The sequence below is a fragment of the Macrotis lagotis genome, chromosome 6 (genome assembly GCF_037893015.1).
Source record: "Macrotis lagotis isolate mMagLag1 chromosome 6, bilby.v1.9.chrom.fasta, whole genome shotgun sequence".
Taxonomy (NCBI): Eukaryota; Metazoa; Chordata; class Mammalia; order Peramelemorphia; family Peramelidae; genus Macrotis; species Macrotis lagotis.
The window spans coordinates 67693463-67704619 of NC_133663.1; the positions used below are offsets into that span (position 1 = coordinate 67693463).

The 11157-nt window shown below is 53.5% G+C and overlaps 1 protein-coding gene across 1 annotated transcript; it reads right to left on the reverse strand.

Moving 5' to 3' along the window:
• Positions 1 to 363: 363 nt before the first annotated feature.
• On the reverse strand, positions 364 to 10789 carry STK11IP (serine/threonine kinase 11 interacting protein). Its single transcript, XM_074191284.1, has 24 exons — positions 10652 to 10789; positions 9297 to 9502; positions 9038 to 9112; positions 8703 to 8798; positions 8477 to 8584; positions 8311 to 8382; positions 7984 to 8110; positions 7782 to 7885; positions 7547 to 7645; positions 6286 to 6327; positions 5931 to 6077; positions 5657 to 5741; positions 4844 to 5197; positions 4512 to 4726; positions 4276 to 4383; positions 4005 to 4173; positions 3542 to 3769; positions 3144 to 3247; positions 2952 to 3049; positions 2649 to 2827; positions 2311 to 2392; positions 1904 to 1974; positions 1136 to 1383; positions 364 to 741 (listed from the first exon to the last, which is right to left on the reverse strand). The coding sequence occupies exons 1-24, from the start codon at positions 10701 to 10703 to the stop codon at positions 592 to 594; spliced, it is 3219 nt and encodes a 1072-aa protein (XP_074047385.1). The 5' UTR covers positions 10704 to 10789; the 3' UTR covers positions 364 to 591.
• Positions 10790 to 11157: the final 368 nt, after the last annotated feature.

Below are 11157 nucleotides of genomic sequence, written 5' to 3' on the forward strand. Positions count from 1 at the left end.
ATTTCCAGCGCTAACCTTTAGGATTTTTGCTTGAGATGATGGGAATAGGGATTCCCAGGATGGAGTTTAAGAGATGCAAAGTCTGTAGTGAGTCAGCACTATGGAAATGGGAAATTTGGAGAAACTCCATCCATCTTCATTTATCAGCCTCCTGAGATGGCACCTCCATGTAGCCTGCCATCACTACCTCAACTGGAAAGTGAAAAGAAAAGCTGGATCTCCCTATCTCAATTTCCAAAACCCCAAGTTGTTAGACATTGGGGATCTGGCAGACAGGGCCTATACCAAAGGGCTGTTTGCCCAAGAATCCAAAATTCCAACCAAGAGCATGGCAGCCCTCATTTACTCAGCTGTGGCCATGACAACAGGAATGGAAAAAAACTTTATTGGCACCTGAGAAATAGTCAGTCACATTGTCAAAGACCATAACTGGGCTGATCTCTGTACCATCATCTCTGCTGACAGCTCAGAGCTGCCCAGGGACCACGGCAGCACACTCTTGTCCTTCCCTTAGGAAAAGCTGGGCCAAGAGATGAGACCATGAATGGCCCAACAGGACAGTTCAGTTCCCAGAGAGCATGGCTCTCAGTCTCACGGTTCAGGGTCTGGGGATTCCTGGGTCAGCACTCGAAGTCCAATGGAAAATAGCTCCTCCCAGGGACCTCGGATCCAGGCCAACAGGGCAGTCACTTGCTCCGGACACACGACACGAAAAGACCAAAAACTCTCAAGTCGCAATACCTACAGGGCCAAGGAGTTAATGACCTCTGCTCCACAGGTGGCTGAGAGTATGCCAGTGGGGAGAAGCCATGGGGAAAGATCTGCGCCCCAACATCTCTCTCCCTTCCCCATCTCAAAGCCTTCTGTACATCCCACAGTCATTTCCTCTTGTTCCTAGGGCCTCATCCTCTGTTCCTTCTTCCTCTACATCACCCACAATTCAACCAAGATTCTATTTACCTCTTCCCAGGCCCCTGCTCTCACTCTCTTTACTTGCTCTGGTCCACCCCCCATTTTCCTTCCTGCTGCCATGCTCTCCCCAAGTGCCCTACTGTTTTAGTCTTGGTACCTTTTCCCTTCTAGATTGCCTATTAGCTCCCTAACCCATTCAGAACTCCCCTTCAAATAAACCTACCTCATCATACAGTGCCAGGCGAAAGTACTTCGGGGCTGTGCGATAAACCTGTATGGAGTTGAGGCTACTAAGGGGTTGCTGCTCATGGATGTGGACAGAAGGATCCAGTCTTGAGGGAAGGGTCAAAATGGCTGTTTCTCCAGCTGTCTCTGGAGGAGAAGGTCCAACCTGGGACCGCATGGGATCTTCATCCAGTAGATACAAGGTGGATGGAGTTACCAACAGGGACATTGGGCAGCAAATGGAGCCTGAAGAGAAGACCAAGAGACATGAGTCCTGAGACAGTTGTGAAAAGCTCCCTGCCCCAAAAGGGAGAAAAAGGACTGAAGCCAGCACTGCAGTGTGGGGGAGAGGGGACACAATAGTGTGCTACCAGTCATTAATCAATCTCTCCCTTGGTGCTATAGCCCTCATCCTAAAATTCAAGCAGCTCTCAGCTTCTAGAACCTCCACCCCCCCCACCACAAAGCACAAATAAGATGAGGGGCAGCCACATCCATCTTTCTTTAGCTAAGTAAATAGTAGCCAGATGTCTCTTCTCTCCATTTCCCTTGGGATGGCGGGGGGGGGGGGGGGGGGGGGCGGGGGGGAAGAGTCCACCAGGTCACTGTAACAATACAAACTTAAAGCAAGTAGAGAACCAGCCATCTCCACAAAGTATGATTCAACTCCTATTCAAAAATTCCCCAAACCTTGTCCATAGAGTAAAGAAAGGTTTTCCCTAGAAATCCATTCCCCTCACCCCCCACCCCCCACCAGAGTTAGTACCTTCCACCAGAAATGCCTGCAAGTAGAAGAACTGGGGGTCTTCAGGACTGGAGTCAGTATCTAGCAATGGCCTGGGGGGCAGGAGTCATGGGAGGGAATGGGTATCAGTGGCAGGTTACATAGAGGGACAAGGAAAATATGGGTTTGGAAGAGAGGAGAGGGGTGGAGGGCAGTGACAGGGGCCCATGGAAGAAGACAACCCATGAATAGCGAGGAGGGTGGGCTGGGCAGGAGTAAACTGGAAGGCAGGGAGCAGGACTGCTGCTCTAGCCAAGGCTTTTTCTCTTTGGAAGGAATGAATAGAGAAATCATTTCACAAAATGATTCTTAACCCCACACCCCATCTTGATTTTCATAATTGTGAAAATAAAATGGAGAATACTTGGAAGATGCTGTGTAAGACTCACCAAAGCCGGTGCTGAGGAGTCATTTTCTCCTTGGTGGGAGTAACTCGGGGTCTTCGGCCAGGAGGCAGTAGCTGTAGGATGGCTGGAGAGAAACATGGGAGATAGGGGGATTGAGTGTGGGCAATGGGATCTTAGGCTCAGGCCCCTGTCTCACTTCTAAGAAGGCCTCTTCAGTAATCACTGGTCTCCTCCATTAACATCATGCCCCACCCCACCCCTCTCCATTCACACTCCCAAATTCCAAGTTTTCAGCTGCACCACTGAGTGACCATACCCTTGGGAGCAGACACCCCCACTCCCTACTCAAATCCATGTTCCACAGTCCCCTGCCCCCTCACCACTGAGCTCCTCCAGAAAGGCATGGCAGCATCGGGATTCCCGGGGGAGCAGAGTGCAGCCACCTCCACTTCCCCCCCACTCCAGCCAAAGGCTTTGCCCAGCCAGGCAAAGTTCAAGGCGGCTCAGGTCCTGGAGGGAAACGGCTGAGCATGGCCGCAGCCAGCTAGAAGGCTGACCTCTATGGAGGGACAGACAGTGAGCCAGGAGATGAACCAAGGGAGAGAAACACAATCCTGCAGCAGTCTCATGTGGAGCTTCCATCTCCGCCCCCCCCCATTCACCATGTCTTCCCCCCCACTCACCGTATCTCCCCAGTCACCTCTAATATGTAAAGCCTGAGATCAGAAACAACAACAAGGGAAGAAAACTCCTTGGACTGGCTATGAAGTTTCACTGGCACCTGGTGGGGAAGGACCAGGGGCAGGAAGTCACATGGAGGCTTCAGAGATCAGATGAGGAATACACAGAGTATAGAGGAAGAATTGAGGCCTCACCTTGAGGCAGCACTGAAACTCTTCCTGGACGTCTTCAAATATCTCAACATCCAGGAATAGTCGGAGGCGGTGATCCACAGAGCGGAGACCAGAGCGGTCGGAAGCTAAAGCACGGGGATAGCGCAAGGCCAGCAGACAGCTACTAACTAGATTCTCCTTTACCAAGCAATCACATAGCTTCCTTTCTCCCCTCATCCCTCCCCAAAACTCAGAGGATCCTCTCAGTAATAAATCATAATAGTTTACACTTATATGGATAAAGAAATTGAGGCTTAAAAAGACTACGTTATTAGTGATCCTATAGCTAGTTCAGAGTCAGAGGCTGAAACGGGTCTTCTGACTCCAAATTCAGGCCTTTCCTCACTTAACTTCCCCCAAGTCTTTCCCATAATACTCACGAGGACAAAGGTCCCAGCTGTCAGCAGCATGGGGTCCCTGGGCCTGGAGGGAAGGACTGCTGGAATGATCATCATCCCCCTCATCTGGAGAGACTGGAGGCAGGCCAGGGAGGACAGAGGAAGCTGGGTCCAGCTCCCCTTCTTTCTGCTCCCCTTGGGGGGTTTCATCATGTTGAGGCAACAAAACAACGTGGTCACTGCCACACATGGGACACAGAAGGGGGAAGTCTGTGGAAAGAGTTGGAGTCCAAGGTGGCCGTGAGATCAACACATCTCCTCCATCAATAAGGCATCCACATCCACTCTCTGGCTGGCTATACCTCCAGCTCCTCTGCACCCCTGGTTCTTCCCTGCTCTGGCCCTCAAAGTTCTGATCCTCCTCAACCCCATCTGCTGGGAGATAGACAGAAGGGAAGAAAAGCCCCCAGATCTGTGCAGGGTGTCAAAGGCCAGGGTTCCCTACCGGTCCGGGGTGTCCATTTGCTATGGACATCCAGCTCTTCCTGAGGAGTCATCACTGAGCTGATCTGATGACAGCGGAGGCAGCGAAGGCGGCCTCCTGACAGGCCTCTGGCTGCCCCTGCCTGAAGTCTGGAGGCCGCAGCTACTGGGGCCAACACAGCCAGCAGCTCCTGAAATGGAAATGCATCCCACCAGAGGGTCCTCCTCCTCATCCCTCATGCTTCCCCACTTCCGATCTCTCAACATGGCCCACCCTTCCTTTGGGCTGTCACCTCCACGGCAGCATGAGCATTGGGCTCCAGCACCAGGTATCGCCGCAGCTGCCGGTCAGCACGGATGTAGGAGAAGCGCAGGACGATGATTGGGTTACCCTGAGGAGACTGAGGAGGAAGGCAAGCCTCTGAGGGCCTGGGATACAGCACACACTCCTGGGAGGGGACACACCATAGGACCCCCCAGGTGCCCTTTCCCTCCCATTCCACTAATTCTCTCAGGTTCCAGCTCTTACCACAGCAGGGTCTGGCGGTGGCCCACTCTGGCTCTGATGCTCTGTCTCTAATTCAGCTGCCCAAAGGCTCTGAAGATCCAGCCGCTCCAGTGTCTGGGCTGCCTGCAGCTCCACCTCCAGTAAATGGTCAGATGTGACCCGCAGAAACCTCTCCTGGCTGCGAGCTCCATCAGCCCCCTCCAGGGGACACACCAACATGGGATGACACAGATCCACTAGGGAGAAACCCCGATGCAAGGTCCTCTCAAGGGTCCCTTACTCTGCGTTCTCCACCTCCCAATCCCCAACACCATCCACACCCTCCCAAGAGGAGACACCAAGAGACCACTCACTTTCCACTTCTTCATCTTTTGACTCCTCCTCTTCCTCTTCGGCATCTTCCTCTGCAGCTCCCTCTTCCATCACCTCTTCCTTCTCTTTAGTCAGCTCCCCCTCCCCCTTGTTCTCTTCTGGCCCAATAAGGAGGGATTCATCCAAACTACTGGTTCCTTCCCCTAGTGAGCTAGAAAGGATCTGAGGGTTTGGGGGGTCCATGTGGACTGTATCAACATCAGAGATCTTGGAGCTCTCCAAAGAAGGTGTCCCAGGGGTCTCTACATGGCTCCGGTACTGCAGCCACTTGCAACCGTATCTCTCCCGAAAACTATTCATCAACTCCAGCTCCCGCTGCTGTTGCTCAAAGCAGCCTAGAAGAGACGAGATATGGAGTGAGCAGCTCTGCTGCAACCTGTCTTCCAGCGTTTTTCCATGCCCTTCATTACTCTTCCATGCTTCAAGGAGTTATGACTTCAATGAAGGGAGCCCTTCCTCTATCAAAGCATCAGTGCCTTGGAAGATGCTACTAAGGCTGAGAAATGTGTCACCCTGTGGCCAGTCCTTAGGTGACAAATATAGCGCATTGCTCAGCTGGTCCTAAAAGCCCTTCCAGCTTGCTAGGACCTATGAGACCTGAGAATCAGGATCTACCACACACCACAATAAGGAAGGCATCATAGAAGGACTTTAGTGGAGGCTACCTTTCCTAAGTAGGAGACTGGAGAGGGGTTGGAAGGCAAGGAAGAAATCAGTAAGGAGGTAGAAACAGCCAGCAGGGACAGAAGCAAAGGTCAAAAGGCATAAAGCTGAAATGAAGAGTCAGGTCTCACCAGCAGGGGAGGGATCTGGCGTTCGGGGTTCTGGATCTGTATCGCTCGGTTCTGAGATACTAGCCTGCCTCACACGAACTCTGCTCTGAGGATGATAAAAGGAAGTTTCTTTCTGAGGTAAGCAGGACCCCAGGACACCTAACCCTTTGCCTCTAGGTACCATCACCTTTTCCCAAACCAAAATACTGCCAAGAGGAAGAACAAATGCTTTTCATTACTGGACCAGTAACAAGGCCAGGACCCTGAGCCCCACTCTGAGGTAGCATCCACTCACCTTAGCCTTGCGAGGGATAGGACGAACCAAGGCAACCCCAGAAGAAGGACTGTCACTCATATCAGGGCCATGTGAAGTCTCTGAGGCATTTCCACCTGTAGTGGGGAGGGGGAGGGCCAAGGAACAAAGCCCAGCATTTGTGGGAAGCTGGAAGCACATGAAAAGAACAAGTCTTTTAGAAGATGATAGAGAATTGAAGGCTTCCTCTTCCTGCCTAACCACAGTAATGGCAATTAAGCAGGAAGACACACCCACACACACACATGCACAGCCCTCCCAAAGCTCATTCTCTAGCAGTTACTAACTGGCCCGTCCCATCTTGTCTGTCCCTGTTGGTCTCTCCCACAAGACTGACCTGCAAGTCAGCAGGTGACAATAGTTCCCCATCAAGAAGAAACTGAAAGAAAAAAAGTATGTGTGAGTGTTGGGGAGGAGGGGAGGTAGTACACACAGGATGTGAGCACCTAATCCTGCCCCCTGACCCTGGGTGAAGGGAGAGGTGGGGTAAAGAGAGGCCCAGGACGCTACAAGTGTTTCCTTCAATGTCCCCAATACTGGATGAGAATTAAAAAAGAGAGAACTGGCAAACATCACGTTCCATAGGTCACAGGTAACTTTATTATCTGAGGAGACAAGGGGGATGTCAGGTGGAGCAAAGTCAGCAGGTCTGCCATGAGAACATTGCTCACAATGACCACAGTGATCTCAAAGAAGGTGATCAAAAAAGGCAGACTCAATGATCAACTGTGACTTTCAATGGTCCCACCAGTGGACGACGAGTGGGAAGAGAGACACTTTCACAGACAGAGTTAATGAGTTGACTTGTTTTGCTTGACTGTCCTTACAACAGGAGAGACTTTCCTTGGGAAGGATGGAGGAGTAAAGGAAGTCACTGGGAAATAATGGTGACATAATAAAACAAGGTCGTTATTACTAATAAGACTTAAATTTATTTTTTTTGGTTTTTTTGCAAAGCAATGGAGTTAAGTGAGTTGTCCAAGGTCACACAGCTAAGTAAATATTGTATCTAAGGCTGGAATTTGAACTCAGGTCCTCCTACCTCCAGGGCCAGTGCTCTATCAACTGTGCCACCAAGCTGCTCCAAGGCTTTTAAAATTTAAAAGCAAAGTAGATGTATATTTATTGGAGAATAGTGAAAGAATGTGCTTCCTGAATTTAATGGAAGACTAATGCTACAAGGAACAATAAGCATAACGAATTCAGAGAAGCAGGGAAATGTATGAATACTTGCAAAGTGAAGTAAGCAGACAGAAAGCCTACACTATAAATCCAAATAACAACAAAACAATCAAAACTGAATGCTAAGAAATTAAAGAGAACAAGCTTCAACCCAAAGAAGAGCAATTAGAAGACACCTCTCCTGCTCCTTTTAGAGTTTGAAGTCTGAAAGTCAGGGCTCAATCACTGAATAGAACATCAGACCTTTTTCAACATGTTAATTATATTATTTTTCTTTTCTTTATTCTTTTCTTGCTTAAAGAAACGAAGGTAAGGTAAAAACAGAATATAACAATAAAAGAGTCTGTTTAAAAAAATTTTTTTAAAGATGGGGAAAATGAAGGAAAAAAAAAAAACAGTTGAGGTTAATAACCTACCCCAGGGAGAGAAGCCTCCCTGGCCTGTGGTGACAAATACTGGACAGTAGTTGCTCGGTGATCAGGGTGAAAGGATAGAGGATTCCCCTCCAGGTGAAGCTGAGGAGACAAGAGATTAAAATAACTCCAAGCCTGACAGCTCATAGTGAGGAGGAAGACAGTTCTCTCGCCTTCACTCTTCCAGTCAACTAGGAAATGAGCCCTTGGTTCTCACCCTGCCAAGGTGACCACTCACCCTCTGGAGCTCAGTCAGCATCCTCAAGGGCATGAGCTCCCTATGTTGTTCCAGCAGATTATATGCCACATCCAGATGCTGAAGGGACCTCAACTGATCCAGCCCTGAGTGGGGACAATCGGTAGAAGACAATGAGTCCATGAGGGCATGTCTTCCCACACTGCCCTCCCAGCTTCCTCTTTGGTGCCACCTCCTGACTCACCCGCTAAGGTCCTAAGTTCATTGCCCCTCAGTACCACTCTTCTCAGCACAGCCCCCGAGGCGCCCAACATCGGGACCGACTGAAGGCGGTTATAAGAGACATCCAGATACCACAACTCAGACAATGCCTGGAGAACAGAGACAGCCTAACTGAGGCAAGGATGGTCATGGCCACGCACAGAGGTGGCAAGAAGTTTGAGGAAGGCAGGAGGTCACAGTGGCTGCTTTACTTTCAGAGGAAGGCAGGAGGAGGAGGAAGCCCTTGCAGGGCCAGGGATGCAGGTCTGGCAGACCTCTATACCCCAGCCTCCAGTACCCTAAAACTCACAGTCAAGAAGTCTTCACAGTCCCTGACTTGATTGTGGCTCAGGTTCAGAATCTGAAGAGCTGACAAGAGGTGCTGAGGGAGACGAATGGGCAAAGAATTCCTCAGGAGGGCTCTACTTCCTCCCTCCTCCCTTCAGGGTCTGTTGGCATCTTCTTGCCTCACTCACCAAGGATCGGTCCAAGGCAGTCAATGAATTGTAGCTAAAATCAGCACAAACCAGAGCAATCCAGGGGAGGGCAGAACAGAGGTCACCTCCACAGGCTGAAAGAAGTTCCTAAGAGAGAAAAGGTCAGCAGTACTAGCCCTCTTCTTCAAGGGTCCACTGCAACCTTCCCACCCTTCCTTCCCCATCTCCATGCAAGGCTGGCAGCACACCCTTCACCTTCCTTCACCTCAAGAGCTTGGAGACTCCGGCTACAGATCAGAGTCTCCAGTCGAGAGTAGATTCCACGGAGGCCGCACAGACAGTGAAGGGGGACGGCTCGTAGCTGAGGATAAGGTTCCACAAACAGAAGGGAGAAATGAATCAAAAAGGGAGAAGATGGTGAGAGAGGAATGATCACAAGAGGGGCCCATGTGAGAAGGCAGAAGAAGCCTCCTTCTGCTGGATTCAGGGGAGCCCCCAGAGGGTCAACCAAGTGGAGCCCAGCAGAGGCTGAGGAAGGGGACCCCTCCAGGACCCTGCAAAGGACTTCTTCCCACAACCCCGGCTTCCCAGCTCATATACCTCCAGCTGCTTCAAGGACTTGAAGGGGAAGATCCTGATGGGGCCTTGAGGGCCTGGGCCTGGGACGTGGACTAGCTGAGAGGAAAGAAGAGAATGCACAGGAGGGAGGGCTGGGCCTCTCCCCTGGGGGCAGGGTCCTCCAATTCCTTTTCCAGATCTACTCTCATGCAAGTTCCAACTGGTCCCAGGGCCCCTCAGATGTAGCCAAGTGAGCTCCCGATTCCTCCCAATACCCTCGCATGCCCTTTTATCCCCACACCTTGAGGGAGAGTGTTTTCTGCATCACGTCAAAGAGGAACTGAAGCTGTAGGATGGTAGGGGAGTCGGCAGGGTGGGAGGGCAGGGCCACAAAGCCAGCCTGCCCAGGGCCCCAGGGTCCCAGGTGAAGCTCAAACACATGATTCAGCTGCTGCAAGGTGGTGGTCAGCAGGGTCAGCGTGCTGCAGCCAGACAGGACCAGGTCACCTTTGAGGAGGGCAAGGGAGAAGGCAGGCCCGGTGAGCTCGGGATGATACCCCCCAAGATGGGCACTAGGACCCCCGGCCCGACCCCGACTCTGCTTCTCCCTGCGCCACCCTGAGTAGCTCCCAGGCTCTCCTACAAAATGAGACGTCACCTTCTAGCTCCATGACCCTACAAGGCAGCGGCCTGAGCTAGACATGGGACAAAAAGGAAACAGGTCCTGCCGCCGCGCTGGTCAACATTCGTTAAGAACACCAAAGGAGGCCCGGGGGGCCCCTATCCTCGTGGAGCTTACCGTCTAACGGGGTGGTGGCAAACAAGTCTGTAAAAACAAACTACATAAAGGATGATAATGATACATAAAGGAAAATAACGGAGAGAGAAGGCTCTGAGCCGGGGCTGAGCGCTGCTCCTGAGGAGAGGACGCCGGCAGGCCAGGGAGGCGGATGGAGAAGATTCCAGGCAACGGGAACCGAGGTTCGGGGCGACCAGGGCCAGAGGCGTGTCGGAAGTGAAGATGTGGGACGCTGGGGGCTCTGATCCCCAGGTACGAGCCCACGCGTGGGGAGTCGCTGGGGTTTCCTGGGCGAGGGGTGACACGGTCGGACCCGCGCTTTGGGAAATCCCTGCGGCCCCCGAGTGGAGGATGGGCCAGAGTGGGGCTCGCCCAAGGGCCCGAGGGCGAGATGCCAAGGGCGGGCACTAGGTGCCCGAGCGGGCAGAGGCAGAGAGAATCTGGGGTCACAGCCAGGAGGGAAGGCGAGGCCTGGGCAGGAGAAGCGGACCTGGCCCAGCCAGGCAAGAAGGGGGCTGGGGGGCTGGGCAGGGGCCGGAGCGGGTGGAGGCAGCCCCAGGCAGGGGGACAGACCCTCCCGGGTGGCCTTGCTGAGGCTGGGCGGGCCCTGCAGTCAGGAGCAGCCGGGTTCGAGGCCGGCCTCCGACACTTAATGATGTGGCCTTGGGCCACGTAACCCACTGCCCTGCAAAATAACCTAAAGAACGAATGAATGAATGAATATAAAAGCGGAGGCAGGAGCTGCAAGGAGGCGGCCTTCGGGGGGTCCGGGCCTTGGGGGCGCCCGACTCGCGGGGGAAGCGGGGTGCCGGGGCCCCTCCCCCGGCCCTCGCCCCCTGACCCGGAAGCGCCCTTACCCGACTCCCGCAGCAGGCCCGCCAGGCGCCACACCAGCGAGCTCGTCGCCATAGCGACGGGAGCTTGGGGGCGGGGCCGGAGGAGGGAGGCCCGGACTGCACCCCCCGGAAGGGCGCGCGGCCCGCCCCGGCCACTCCGGAACGATGCTCCCGCGGCAAAAAAGCGGAAGCGCGGAAGTGCCTCCCGGCCGAGGCGGAAGTGGATCCTCGAGGCTTCCGGCTCCCCGGGCAAGGAAGAGGAAGAAGGGGCGGGGCCGAGCCTGGTCCCTCGGAGCGCCGAGCGGGGAGCGGTCGGCGAGCAGCGAGGGGAGAACCGCGCCCCGAGCTCCGCCGCCGCCGCGCTTGGGCTTGCTGCTTCCGCCGGGGGGCGGAGTCTCGGACCCGTGACCCTTGACCCCGGAGCCGCGTCTGGTCACCTGGGCCCCTGCCTCGCCGTCCGCGCCTGCGCGGGTCTTTCGCTTTTCCGCGCTCTCGGCGTGTGGCCTAGCTGCGCTTATTCTGACTGT

Excerpts from the sequence above, each read along its gene's own strand:
- STK11IP (XM_074191284.1), bottom strand. The coding sequence starts at position 10,703 with ATGGCGACGAGCTCGCTGGTGTGGCGCCTGGCGGGCCTGCTGCGGGAG. Across the intron at positions 3,248-3,541 it reads CAGCTGGGACCTTTGTCCTC|CTTCCGACCGCTCTGGTCTC; the intron begins GTGAGTATTATG and ends CCCGTGCTTTAG. Across the intron at positions 2,828-2,951 it reads GAGGTGACTGGGGAGATACG|AGGTCAGCCTTCTAGCTGGC; the intron begins GTGAGTGGGGGG and ends GTCCCTCCATAG.